General features: G+C 62.3%; 1 protein-coding gene across 10 annotated transcripts in view; it reads left to right on the top strand.

Moving 5' to 3' along the window:
* SRCIN1 (SRC kinase signaling inhibitor 1) overlaps window positions 1-13,597 on the top strand; it is a 70,587-nt gene extending 56,990 nt beyond the window's left edge. For 7 of the 10 annotated variants that reach the window (XM_040537114.1, XM_040537113.1, XM_040537117.1 and 4 more), the window contains 8 exons: window positions 207-519; window positions 902-1,151; window positions 1,440-1,594; window positions 1,683-1,835; window positions 2,231-2,359; window positions 3,702-4,970; window positions 7,411-7,548; window positions 10,015-13,597. In XM_040537114.1, coding sequence (XP_040393048.1) covers window positions 207-519; window positions 902-1,151; window positions 1,440-1,594; window positions 1,683-1,835; window positions 2,231-2,359; window positions 3,702-4,970; window positions 7,411-7,548; window positions 10,015-10,140 — 2,533 coding nt within the window. In that variant the 3' untranslated portion in view covers window positions 10,141-13,597. Of the gene's footprint in view, window positions 1-206; window positions 520-901; window positions 1,152-1,439; window positions 1,595-1,682; window positions 1,836-2,230; window positions 2,360-3,701; window positions 4,971-7,410; window positions 7,549-9,782 lie in introns of all 10 variants that reach the window. The other 3 variants (XM_040537112.1, XM_040537118.1, XM_040537119.1) reach the window with 3 other exon arrangements.
* The last annotated feature ends 138 nt before the right edge of the window (window positions 13,598-13,735 follow it).

Raw genomic sequence — 13,735 nt, 5'->3', positions numbered from 1 at the left:
GCTTCATGCAAAGGGACAGCCAGGTAGAGGAGCTGCTGACGTGCCCTGCTGAGGGAGGCTGGAGCTCGTGCTCCTGCTCTTCCCGGCTCTCAGCCATGAAACACAAACACTGAGCGAGGGTCTTTGTGGAGCGGCTTGCAGAGGCTGCACTAACCAAGCTCCCTGTGCTGTGCGGTGACCCAGCACCTTCCCTCTGTCCCCTGCAGGCAAGTGGACGAGGGCGTGTGGACCCCCCCCAACACCCTCAGCCAGTCCCCCAAGAAGATGGCCCCCGAGACAGACTTCAGCAAAGGGCTGGACCTGGAGATGCCCACCAGCCCCCCAGTGAGCCTCCACCACCTGACGGCTGCCACCGAGACCCTGGGCATGCCCAGCTTCGGGCACAGCCCCCCCCAGACCCAGACCCACCCCTCCAAGAGCAATAACCCTTCCCGAGCTCCGGAGATGGTTCCTGCCAAGACCCAGACGGGCCCGGAGACTCCCAGCAAGAAGAGCGCAGACAAAGCCGTGTCTGTGGAGGTAAGGGCCTGGGGCAGGTTCCTCCTGTGCTGTCTGAACGAAACCCACAGCTGGGGGGGGCTCCTCTGAAGGGTCGAACCCTGCTGGAGCTCCCCCACGGCTAAAACTGGGAACAGAAGCTGAGCACATCCTTCTTGATGGGTCTGTAGCAGATGGGGCATCTCGAAGGTGGGGAGCCCCAGGTGCTGGGCGGTCCCAGATGTCAGGGAGGGGGCATCTTAAAGGTGGGGAGCTCCAGGTGTTGGGCAGTCCCCGATATCAGGGAGACCCAGTGTGCCACTGAGCCTTGGGAGACCGCAAGTGATGGGGAGGTGGTGGGCACGGTGGGCGACGGGGAGCTGCCAGCCGGCGCGGGCTGCAGGGGCTGTGCCGGCTGTCGCAGGCTGCCGAGCGGGACTGGGAGGAGAAGCGGGCAGCGCTGACCCAGTACAGTGCCAAGGACATCAACCGCCTCCTGGAGGAGACGCAGGCCGAGCTCATGAAGGCCATCCCCGACCTGGACTTCGCTGCCAAGCACAAGCAGGCCACGGGCGGCAGCAGCGCCGCGTCCACGCCCGAGCACAAGCCCTCCAAGCCGCAGCACGCACAGAAGTCCGCGGGCAAGGCCGACCCCAACGGCCGCAGGGGCTCAGGTACGGCGCGGGGACCTGGGGGTGCCCCATGGATCCCAGGCTGGGGTGCACACAGGGTCCCAGGGGCAGGCATTGGGGCAGGGCTTGGTGTCAGCTCTGCTTTCTGCACTGAGCTCTATCCACGTGTGCACTGGCCGTGCCCTCGTGCTGTCCCCATTGTGCCTCCCTGGGCTGGGCAGCGCTGCCCTAAGGGAGCTTCGTGCCCAGGAGGGCAGCGGGAGAACGTCGAGTGCTGTGCTGGAGGGGAAGGGGAAGGTCTCGTGCCCTCACAGCATCGTTTGTGCCCAGACGAGCTGACGGTGCCGCGGTACCGGACCGAGAAACCCTCCAAATCGCCGCCGCCTCCCCCTCCCCGCCGGAGCTTCCCCTCGTCCCACGGGCTGACCACGACCCGCAGCGGCGAAGTCATCGTCACCAGCAAGAAGGAGCCTGGATTTATGAAGGTGGGGAGTGGGGCCGTGGGGGTGGCTGCTGGGGGTGCTGGGTCACCCCTCGGCTGCCCCAGCCCCTCACCGCCCTGCGCCCCCGCAGAAAGCCGAGTCGGAGGAGCTGGAGACCCAGAAGCCGCAGGTGAAGCTGCGACGGACGGTGTCGGAGGTGGTCAGACCTGCATCCACCCCGCCCATCATCGCCTCTGCCATCAAGGACGACGATGACGAGGACCGCATCATTGCGGAGCTGGAGGTGAGCGCGGCAGGGGGGGCTGCAGGCGCCCGGCTCGCTGGTTGGGGGCGATGCCCCCACGCTGCGCCTGCTCCGGGCATCCACAGGAGCAGCTCCAGGAGCGACCCCCGAGCAGCAGTGCAGCGGTGGGTGTCCCCGTCCTCGCCCCATCCCCAGCAGGAGTGTGGTGCCACAGGGACAGGCAGCATGGAGCAATTGCATCCTGCCCGGGGGGCACAAGCGTTACCACAGGGCAGCAGAGATGCGGGGGTGCTCTGTGGCCAGGGCACCTCGCCAGCGGGGAGCAGCCGATGCCTCCCTCACCACCAGCAGCTGCTGAGCCCCTGTCCTGGCGGGACTCTGTCTCTGTCAGCCCCAAGCCTTCCTCCTCCAACCCTTCGTGTTTGACTCCCCAGGTGTTTCAGAGAAGCTCTGCCTCCCCTTTCATTCCCAAGCTCCGTTACGATCCGCCCGCGGCTGCCGTCTCCCCTGGGCACGCAGACATGTGGCCCAATGGAGCCTCCGTTGCAGCCGAAGGATGGAAGGTAACAGCTCGCTCCGAGCTCCGATCCCTCCTGCCGACATCTCCTCCTGACCGGCTGCACTTTAACCACCGCCTCTCCCACCTCTTTTTAACTCACTGCTCCTTCCCTCTCTGATTTAACCAACTAATGGCTTCTCTTCACTCCCTTGCTCACTGCCACTGCGTGTACGGCACTGACACGGCACCGGACCGAGCACTAACCCCTCTGCGGCACAGCACGGGGCTGCTGCAGCTCCCGTGAGGGCCGGATCCTGCAGCCACGTGGATGGGGGAGAGGCAGGGCCCCCCAGCACCCCACCACGCAGGGCACAGGGAGGGCTCCCCGCTCTCGTGCCACACTGGGTGCCCGGGTGGCCTGGCACTACATGGGGAGGGTGGCAACGAAGCGGGGCTGTGGTCAGTGGTGCATGGAGACACAGAGAGCCTGCTCCATGCGCATGATGCAGGCAGAAGGTGAAGGCTGGGGCAGAGGCTGGAGGCTGCCGGGAGCTCCTTGGGTTTGGCCCCAGCTCCCCCCAGTTTCTGGGCTGCTGAGCAGAGCAGCAGGGGCTGGAGCCAGCTGTGCACGGAGCCCCGTGAGGCTGCAGCCGCTGCCCGGGACAGGATTGGGGTGCGGAGCAGGGCCCCCCCTTTGCTGCAGCTGCCGGGGAGCAGCTCTTCTGCCAGAGCACTGCTCCAGCTTGCCTCCGTGCAGGGCTGTGGTCTCCCAGGCACCGCACGGCTCATTGCGTCCCCCTTGGGACAGTAATGGAGAGAGGTGCAGGGAGGACGGAAGGGGTTTTCCAGGTGACTTCTTGCTGCTCAGGGATGTAAAGGTCTGTCACCCCACCACAGCCCATTTCCAATGGCTCGTCCCTGCCTTCAGGTCCTGAGCACTGAGAGCAGCGCGTCCTGTGGGGCCGAGCAGCCCCCGAGGGCTAGGCTCTGTGCTTGCACAAACGTCTTGCCAGTTTACACCAGTACAAGAGAAATTTGAGCTGGACCACAGCAGTCAGGTTCCCAAACACATTTAGGAGGTGCAGCAGCACCGAGTCTATCTTGCTGAAGATTTTAGCCCCTTGTTGCCGACATCTCCCCTAAGGTTGCCTTACGCACAGTATAAACGCGGTCACTCCATGCCTCGAGACACCTTTGGGAGGTCACAGCTGCCCAGACCCGGCCAGGCAGGGAGCCGAGCAGCTCCCTTCCTATCCGAACACCTTCCTGCAGCGATGCCCGGAGGGACCAGAACTAGGGGACCCGAAATAGCCTGGCTGTGCTCCCCAAGCAGCTGCCTGCTCCCTCCACCAGCAGGCAGCCCGTGCCGCTCCCCGGCTCCTAATCTGTCTGAATTCTCTACCTAGGAGCCGGTGGCCCCGGCCCCCCCGGGGAGCAGGGCTTTCTCCCTCCCGCAGATTGTGCTCACCGAGTGGGAGTCTGCGCCGCCGTCCCCTGAAACCGAACCCGAGGTGCCAGTGGAAATGGGCTGCTCCGAGCATGGGGACCCAGCTGGCAGCGGAGGAGCCGGAGGGGAGCTTGCACCTGAGGCAGGGGGGAGATGCCAAGTGTCTGCTGGCACCCCCAGAAAGTCTCCATCCATGCCCGGGGGCCTTCCAGCCTCAGCCCCGCAGTCCCAGAGTGCCCCATCCCGAGGCTGTGAGCACGCACCAGGAGAGACTCGCAGGTTCCCTCCGGCAGACAGCAAGGTCCCGTCTCCCCCAAAGCGAGGAGCGAGCCAGCCCACCGGGGCAGAAGGAGAGGACACTGCTCTGAGCCCTGCCAGGAGGCAGGAAGGCAGCAGCCAGACTGCACCGCAAGGTCCTTTGGTTGAGCAGCCTCCTCACCCCCGAGGGCAGGCCACAGATCCGGGGGCCGAAGACACAGCGCTTGTCCCAGGTGCAGGCAGCCACAGGCCCAGCGCCGTCCCCAGTGATGCAGAGCCCCGAGGAGGAGCCAGGCAGAGCACACGGGAGGCATCCGTCCCTCCTGGATGCTCCAACGGGGTTTGCAAACACCTGCAGAGGGACCAGCGCGACGGCTTGCCAGTGCCAAAAGCCAGGCGTCCCGCGGGCTGTGACCACATCCAGGGGAGTGGATGGTGCCAGGCTGGGCACCCCCAGGGGCAGGTCACTGCTTCCCCAGGGCCTCACCAGTGTGCAGTATCACCGGGCTGGAACAGCGTGGGTCCGGCTGCCGGGGCAGGAGGAGGCGAGGAGGATGCAGGTGGGAAGGCAGCGGAGGGGCTCTGCTGCCCCGCTCCTCGGGGAAGGAGCAAAGGGGACGTGTCCCCCCTGCACAGCATGTCGCCACGCAGCAAGGAGATTTATAAAGGCACGTACCAGAGACTGGATAGCCTCGAAGAAACTATCCGTGAGCTGGAAATTACCATCAGCGAGATCAGCAGCCACCCTGCAGCCGAATTTATTTTCCCTAAAGAACTGCTAGGACAAGCAGTGTCTGATGGCAGCGAGGAGACAAAGGCGGGTGCGGGGCACCTCGAGCACAGCGGCTGTGATGGTGGAACTGCCCTGGATCTCAGCCGGCCCAAAGAGGATGCTCCTGAGAGCCCGTCTCTGAGCCAGACCAAGCCACCTCTGCTACCCAAGCCACAGCTCCCCCTCAGCAGCCCTCAGGTTTATTTTCTGTTCTCCCTCTTGGTGTGCTCTGCCCTCGGATTCACTCTGATGTCTTCTCTTCCTCCACCTCTACCTGCTCCCCCTCTGTGACTCTACCTCCAGGCCGAGCTGAGGTGTAACACAAAAATCCTCTTGGAGCGAGGCTGCAGACAGCAGAGGCTGACGTGTAAAGGCAGCCGGTGCCAGAGGCACTGCCACCACCCCGCCCTGGGGCCGGGGCTGTCCCGCACCCTCCCTGGCTCTGCACGGGTGCTGAATTAGACCCTGGGCAGCTGGTGTCTGCCACGGGTGTTGGGGCTGCTCCAGGTGCACCCGACTTTGGTCTGCACCGGTCACCTCGGCCAGCGCTGCCGCAGGAGCTGGCCATGCCGTGGGGGGGCCGCTGTAGCTCAGAGCCCCGCAGCGACATCGGCTCAGCAGAGCCAAGTGCGTTAGGAGAAGCGGTTGGCAAAGGAGCCCTCCTCTGGGGCCCTTCCAGGGCCAGCTCTGGCACAGCACTGCAGCTATCCAGGCACACGCCAACGAGCTCTAGGCTCCCTACCAGCTGGGCAGAGTCACCCTCCGGGTGGCGGGTGGCAGAAGGACGCTCAGGCCGCTGTTGCTGCCGGTGCTGGGTTAGGGGGCAGGGACCCCCTGCCCAGGCTGGGGCTGGGGCTGGGGCTGCCTCTTCGGCCCCTGTGAGCTGGGAGCGGTGACATCGGCTCCTGCAGCTCCCAGCAGCGGGAGGCAGGGCAGGGAGGCAGGGGAGCGGTGGAGCAGGCACCCCGGGCACCCCGTGCTGCGCGCGCTGCGTGGCCGAAGGCAGCGCTGGCTCCGGCAGCGAGCGGCCACGGGGCGGGCAGGGGCTGGGGGAGCTGGGCGGGAACGCGGCGCTCCTCGTCTTTCCGTTTAGCATAAGCACTTTTCTGAGGAACTGCATTTTAAGTGTCACTGCGAAGCAGCAGATGTTTCTCCTAATTAAATCACAGCGCGGGCTCCCTGAAGCCGTCCAAATTGGTTTCTGCTGGAATCTGTGGCAGCCACTGGGCTTGCTGAATAGCTGGGAAAAGAGGGGGAAAAGTGCCCTCAGCTACTCACAAGTCAGCCTGCTCCTTTATTAACAATCAGCACTCATGAATGAATCTTCTTTTTCATTTGCAGCAATTATCTCAGCCCCGGTTCCCACTTACTCGGCGGTCCCTTTACAGGGCTCTGGCTGGGTGAATGGGCCTTCCAAGTGGGTGTAGCTGCAATTTCCCCCTATTGTCAGGTCCTGCTGCACCGCCTGAGCTGTGCACAGGAGCAGCAGAGCTACGAGGTGGATTTATGGCTGTGGCTGGAACATGTGCAGGCACTCACAAAGCAGAGCTCAGATCAGGGCTTGCCAGGAGAGGCCGCATGGCCAGAGCTGGCTCAGCCGGGGCTGAGGTCTCACGGCACAGCTCTGGGCTGCTGCAGCTTGGATGCGAGCGCTGAGCTCCAGCGCCTGCCTGTACCCAGGACGCTGGCAGAGCTGTGACACAGATGGGAACCAGATTCCCGTGAGGTATGGGAGTCCCCATGTCCCGGCTGAAGGAGCACAGGGGGTCCCGTGGCGAGGCAGGGAGGACAGGCACTGAGTTCCAGTGCAGGCAGCGATCCCACTAACCTGGCCCCGGAGATAACCTGTGGGCTCTGTCCTGGCAGCGGCGCAGCCTGGGCATCCCATGCACATTTCTGGGGCAGCACAGAAGTGCTGCTTTTGCTGCCAGGGGCAGCTGGTCCAGGCCGGCACGGGGCAGGCAGGGCAGCAGTGGTGTGGGGTTTTGGGGTGCCCAGGCAGTGGGGGGATGCGTGGCTGGCCTGCAGCATGCGGCTCTGCCTGGGCTCCGCAGCAGGCACCACTCTGGGTACCTGCTCTGGGGATCTCCTCGCACTTAGGGACGTGCCAACACGTAACGCTTCTCTTGCTGCTGCTCTCGCAAGTCTTTGTATCTCAGCCTGTGTGGATAGTTAATAAAAACCTCTGTTCCCACTGCCGCCGTTTCCACCTGGAATCTGCTTCCACCTGACGTCACCTCCTGTCCTGTCTCTGGGCTGTGCACCCCAGCAGGGTGCTTTCCTCCTGCCCTCCGCCTCCCGGTGTCTGCCCCTAACCCCCCGTTTGCGTTGCAGCTCTCGGTAAGTCCTGCCTGCTCTCTGGGGTCACCACGGCGCTGCCCGGTGAAGGCTCCCTTGGCACATGGAGCCGATGTCCCTGTCCTCGGCTGGGCTCAGCGCCACGGCAGGGCTGTCCCGGCAGTGTGGCAGAGCCCCGGGGCCCTGCGGGATGGCACGGTGGTGCCATGGGGATGGGGCCATGGGGCCCTGCATGGCCCCGTGTGCTCCATGCCAGCAGTGCCTGGCTGCAGTCTGTGCTCGTGTGGGTTTTCATCTGCTGGTTTTAATCTCCGCCTCCCGAAATTCTCTGTCCTAACAGAGCGGTGGCGTTTCCATCCCGGCCATGAAGATGGTGAACCCGGCATCCAGGCTGAAGCAGAGCCAGCAGGGCAGCCCCGACAAAAGCAAGCACATAAAGCAGCGGATGGAGTACATGCGGATCCAGGGACAGCAGCAGGTAGCCTATCTCTAGAGCAGGCTCCCCAGCGGCAGGGCGAGCTGCAGGCTGGCCACGAGCCCTGCTTCCCCCTCGCTGTGTTACGGGTGGTGGGCAGGGAGGAGGGACGACCACGCCAGCAGAGGCGGCTCTCATGGCTCTGGACCCTCTCGGTGGCCACGCTCCCCCTTGGCTGAGCCTGGCAGGACGCGGGGTGCTGGCCCCCGCCACCGGGGTGCAGGCAGGGGGCTCTCAGCTCCCTCTGGGCCTGGCAAGGGGCAGCCACAGGGGGCTGCTGGGGAGGGGGCCGCAGCTCTGTGCGGAGTTGAGGGGGGCAAGCTCACCTCAGGGGTGGTGAGAATGAAGCAGGAGGCGACTTCTCTGCCGTCCCTGGGTGCTGCTGCCGCCCTGACGGACTGGGTGAGCCCCAGTGCCCGGCTCAGGGATCCCGGGGGATCCTGAGACCTCCCTGCAGAGCATTTGGCCACGGTGAGGAGGGGGAGCTGGCCAGAGGCCCCTCCCGTGAGACAGACGGGGTCTGGAGAGCCGCAGCCCCGCGGCACATCACCGCGCTGCGCTTTCAGCCTGCCCCGCAGCCAGGAGGGGACACCAAGGGTGGGGGAACCGGGGCACCGGCAGCGTGGAGATGGGGTGGGGGGGGCCACAGCAGCTGGAAGAGGAGAGCTGTGGGATGGGACTGTGCCTCCCCTCCGGCCCGGCACCGCTCCTGTCCCTGACCCCAACCCCATCCCTGTCCCCGGGGCTCATCCACGCATCTGGATTTCACTTGCTCCTGTGTTGTTGCGGGGGGGGGCAGTGCTCGCAGTGCCTGTCCTGCTCCCTCGGGCACAAGTCCAGGTGCCCCCAGCCAGGCTGTCCCCCCCCCCCCCAGCCCCGTCCTGCTCCTCTCCTCCCCTCCTGCCGCTCTCCTCGCACCAGCCCCGCCGTGGGAGCACCACGAGCGGCTTCACCCTGTCCTGTCCTCCTTCCCAACCCGGTCTGTGTTTCAGTCCCCTTCCCTGGGCCTGTCGTTAACAAACCACCCAATAAACCCGATTTTGCTCATTCTGTTGGATCCATAAACCCTGCCAGGCAAACGTGAGGGGTTTCCCAGCTACCTCAAGCTGTAGCTGGGGCGAGTGGTGGCGGGGATTTCGTGCAATTTGTGCAAATGTCTCATGAGCAAAACGGGCACCTCTCGTGCACGAGGGCTCGGCCCAGCCCCAGCCCCTCCTGAGCACCGGGTCAGAGCCACGCACTGGTGCTGTTTGTCACAACTGCGACAGGGTCCCGGGGTGGTGGTGGCATGTCCCCAGGCTGTCCTCGCCCAGCAGCCTCCCCTTGGTGAGTGTTTCAGCCCCTCATCGGTGCCTGCAGACTTGGGGTGCTTGTGGCCAGGCTCTCCCTGGAGCATCCCCAGCCACAGGGCTCCGTGTGGCTCCGTGCTCCCGCAGCCCTGAGCAGCCGGGCAGGCAGCTGCTGGCCCCTCCATGGGGGGTCTACAGGTCCCCCGTGGCCTTGGAAGCCTCGGCGGTGCCACCAAGTCCCCTACCCAGAGGCCACGTGCTAGCACAGTCCCAGCTGTCCCAGTGTCACCGTGTTCCTTGTCACTTCACTCCACCAAGTCCCCACCTTGGGCACTCTGTGGCAGCACCAGCATGGGCCAGGACCCTGCCTCCCCAGCTGAGGGGGGGGGTTCCTTGGCACCCTTGTCCTTGCTGTCCTTTGTGCAGGGCTTGGCCATGCCCCCACCCAGAAGCCCAGGTGACATTGCCCCTTTCCGGAGGCTTTGTGAGCACCTTCCCGGTGCATTCCGCCCCGGCTCCGTGCGGAGCAACTTCTGCACGAGCCCTTTTTATCATCGCCAGCAGCAGGGTTGCTTCGTGTCGCTGTTGGCGCTGCCACCACCGGCACAGGTGGGCGCAGGGGCTGGGGTGGGCGCTGCCACCTTCTCAGAGGAGTGCGGCTCCCCCGGGGCCAGCGCTGGGCTGCTGAGCATCCCCGTGGCGCGGGCGGCCCCACTCGGCTCTGATGAACAGCACCTCTGCGGCAGCCCCGCCGGCTGGGGCAGGCACCGCGCAGCCTGCGTGCCCAGCCTAACACTGCGATTCTTGTCCCCCCCACCCCACCTTTCTCCCCTCTCCCCTCCGCCTGCCTGCCTCTGTGTGTGCGTGTCTGTCCACGTGTCCGTCTGTCTGTGTCTCTCTCTTTTGTCTCTCTCCTGCTCCTCTCGGGGGTGCCCCCTTCCCATCCAGTAACTCGTGGAACCAGCTCATCTCGTGCTCTGTTTGTGGTGGACCTTTTCCAGCTGCTTGACCTCAGGCCTAAATCAATGCTGCTTCTGAACAAACTCCTGTTTCATTTTGTTTTATTTTTTTCCTTTTTTTTCTTTTTCTTTTATTTTTTTGGTCTTTTTTTAAGAAACTGTTTGACTTTCCTCCCCTTTTCCTCCTCCTCCTCCTCCTTGAATCTTGCTTTTCTTTCTAGGCCGCTAGACCATCTAAAGAGGCTAGTGAGACTTCCCCTGCAGTCTCAGAAAAACCTGCATCTGGCAGAACATCCATCCCTGTATTGACTTCCTTTGGGGCAAGGAACTCATCCATCTCATTCTGAGCCTCCTTGCCAGCTCCATCCAACCGTTTTCCTGCTCCTGGGGCCGGGCTTCTCTCTTCCTTGTGCTCCTCCCTTGGACTGTCTTCTTGAGGCACCTTGAGGCATCGCCACGTGTCCCTCTCTTTGTTTTAAATGTCTTGCTCCAATGTGGCCGACCTCGTGTCTCGCCTCTGCTCCGGCACGGCCCAACTTCTGTCTCGCCTCTGCTCCGGCACGGCCCGACTTGTGTCTGCCTCTGCTCCGGCACGGCCCGACTTCTGTCTCACATCTTGCTCCAAAATGGCCAACCAGCCACTTTCTGTTTCTTTCTCTCTCTCTCTCTCTCCCCCTCTTTCTTTTGTTTTCCTTTTTTATTTTCGTTGGTTTGTTTGGGTTGCTGTCGTTTTTGGTTCTCGATCCCTCCCTTCCCCACCTGCCGTTTTCTGTTTATTTAAGAGCTCTCAGAGCTTCACCCCACCAGTTTCACGAGCTTCAAGCAACAAGGACGCGGCGCGGCGCCCGACCCCGCCTGCGCAGGCGGCAGCCGCCCAAAAGCCGAAGGAGGTGGCCGGGGGGCGCAAAGCAGGCAAAAAGCGGCTGCCGAGGACGCCCCCGCTGCCCCTCGCCCTGCCCGCCGCCCGCTCTCCCCGCTGAGCTTCTCGGCCGCCGCGACTCCGCCGAGCCCTGAGGGGACGATGTCCGCGCCCGTCGGGCCTCCGTGGGCAGAGCTGCGGCCGCGCTCGCTCCGGCGCTCGCCGAAGGTCGGTGCTGGCTCCGAGGAGCATCCTGAGCCCCCGGCCCCATGGGGCTCGCTCTGCCATAGGATGGGTGGCCAGGATGGAGCCCAGGTGCCCCTGAGGTGCCCAGGGGGGACTGGGGTTTGCTGGGGCGCCCAGAGGTTGAGCATGTAAAATTTGGGGAGGTGGAAACGGGTAGGGAAAGGGGGTGCGGGGGGGCGCCGGGGATCATCCCCCATCACTGTAGGTTCGTAACGTAGCACTTTAATTGTTCGTCTGGGTCATCATGGTGGCTGGGGCAGAGGGACGCTGCGATGCCCGGGGGCTCTGCCTGCACGGGGACACCCTGATGGACCCGTGTCCCCCTGAACATCACCCAGCGCCCTCAGGATGTCCCAGAGCCCCCCCCCTGCAGCAGGGCTGGGGTCAGCAGGCTGAGCGGGGCTGGACGGGGCAGCACCGGGGGTGGTCGCTGGGGATGAGCCCAGCCCCAGCCCTGCCATGATGCCCAGGGGGCCGGGGGCCAGGCCGCCTGCCTGCACCCCCCCGCTGCCAGCCCAGCCCGGCGGGTGTGCAAGGTGAGCGCTGTGCGTGTGTGCGTGTGTGCATGTGTGCGCGTGTGTGCCTGTGTTCAATGCCGTGTTGTGAAGCGCACCGTCCACCCGCAGTGCAACAAGAGATCGAATCACTCCTTTCGTTGGCTAGTTCGTTGTTGGGTTGTTTTTTTTATTATTATTTTCTTCTTTTCCCCTCTCTTTTTTTGTATATCAATCATTTTTGTACAGAAGAACGAGCCTTTTTTGAATAACAAAGAGAAAAAAAAGCAAAAAAAAAAAAATCATGATGCAATTTCTTTGGATTGCAAAAAGCAACTCTTTACATTTAAGTGAAGTGTCTTAACATTTTATATTGTTTTAAAAAATATATTTACATATTATATATATATAATATACGTAATATAAATATATATATAAATATTTAAAAAAAGAAAAGAAAAGAAATAAATCTCTTCATGTCTGGTATATTAGGGGGTGGATTTTCTTCCCCGGTTAAACTATAGCTCCTTGTGATTTTGAGAGGGTCAGTTCCTAGCGGCTTGTTAGCCCTCATGCTGAGTTGGCATCCTCCTTCCACCCCCTTCTGTGGCCCGTCCTTGTCCCTGTCCCCGTCCCCGTCCTGCCCCTCACCAAGGCAGCGGTGGGTCGGGGTCGGGGTCGGGGTCAGGAGCCCGGGGCCGGTGGCTGCCGGTGACAGCCATGGGGCCACGCGTCGAGGCCGGGACCTGGGGCAGGGGGCAGCGGCTCCTGGCAGCAATAGCAGTCACTTGATGCGTTTAATTTAATTTGTAATTACTTTTTCTTGGTACCAAAGTGAAACACTGTAGCAAAGCCACAGCTTCTTATGGATTTTTGGGAAGGGGCCGTGCCTGGCCCCCTCCCCAGCCCTCCCTGCCCCAGTGCCCCAGTGGCCATGCAGGGCTGGCCGTGCCCCCAATCCCTCCCAACCCCAAGCACAGGGGTGCGAGGGCACCCGGGGCCTGCCCCACTGCAGGGCTCAGCACCTTGCAGCCAGCCCTGGGGGGGGTGCAGGGTGTTTGTGGGGGGTGTCCCATCTGCCTCCAGCCCCATGGGGACGTGGCCATGCATGCACAGAGCTGTCGGCAGTGCCGCAGCATCCTCCTGCACTGGCGTGTGCCCTGCGCCGGGTGGTGTCGGGGCGCCCAGGGCAGTGCATGAGGGACCCCCGCCTGCACAGAGTGAATTGGGGGGGGGGGGGTACAGGGGGCACTCTGCAGCTGTGAGTGAGCTCATGCCTGGGGGGGGGGGGGGGAGGGAGGTCCACAGCCCCTCGCTGCGCCCCAACCTTGCTGTGGGTGTTGGCTGCTGCCTGCCCGAGCATTGCCAAGGGGTGCACCGGGACCCTGGCCCCGGAGCAGCCTGCAGCGGGGGCACGTGGAGCTCCGGGCCACCCCCTTCTCTTATCCCTCCCACCCCTCCTGGCTGCCCACCAGGCTGGTTTTCTATGTGAGCGTGTCTCTGCGTGTGTGCGTGCGTGTGCATCCGTCATTTCATGGCATCATGCAAACTGTGTGTGAGCACCGAGCCTGGTGCTTTTGCTGAAGCACGAGAACAAAAAAAAAAAAAAAAAAAATCTGCTTGATTCTGATTTAAACTGAAAAGAGACAAAAAAAAAAAAAAAGTTGCAAAAATGACCAAAAAAAAAAAAAAAAAAAAAAAAAAAAAAGAAAAAAAAACAAGTGCTGCCTGCATCGTGCATGTGTCTGGAGGCGCCCGCTGCATGCGCATCCCGCTTTACTCGTCTGAATGTTGTTTAAGAAAAGGTTACAACTTTTAAAAGGACAAAAAAAAAAAAAAAAAAAAAAAAAAAAGATTCCTAATACTCTTTAGAGGCTGTTTTGGGGTTTCTACAATGTCGTGTGTCTCTTAGCATGAATTTTCTTGTGAACTGTTTTAAAATTTAAGAAAACAAAAACAAAACCAAGGACTCGCCGGGGCGGCGGCGGGGCCGGGCAGGGCGCGGGCTGGCCTCGCCGCGGCCGGGCCGGCTGTAGCGTAGTCTCTGTATCTCTGTATGGATGCCATGGGTAGTTCTGTGCGAAACGTGACCATTGTAACTTGCAAACTCCGATGACAAAGGGTTGCTTTTTATTTTTCTTTTCCCTTTACTACTTTTATTTTCTATCAGAGTGTCTGGCTTTAATAAAATACTTTCTTTTCTCTATGGCACTTTTTCCCCGCAGGCCTGGTCTCTTGTGTCTGTGCTGCAGTGCCGGTCCTGGGGCGGGAGGGTTGGGACCCCCCCCCCGCCCTGAGCCCTACCCAAGATCAGGACCAGTGCCTGGGGGCTGCAGCATGGAG

This window comes from Cygnus olor, chromosome 25, assembly GCF_009769625.2.
Source record: "Cygnus olor isolate bCygOlo1 chromosome 25, bCygOlo1.pri.v2, whole genome shotgun sequence".
Taxonomy (NCBI): domain Eukaryota; kingdom Metazoa; phylum Chordata; class Aves; order Anseriformes; family Anatidae; genus Cygnus; species Cygnus olor.
This window is presented reverse-complemented; position numbering and strand designations above follow the sequence as displayed.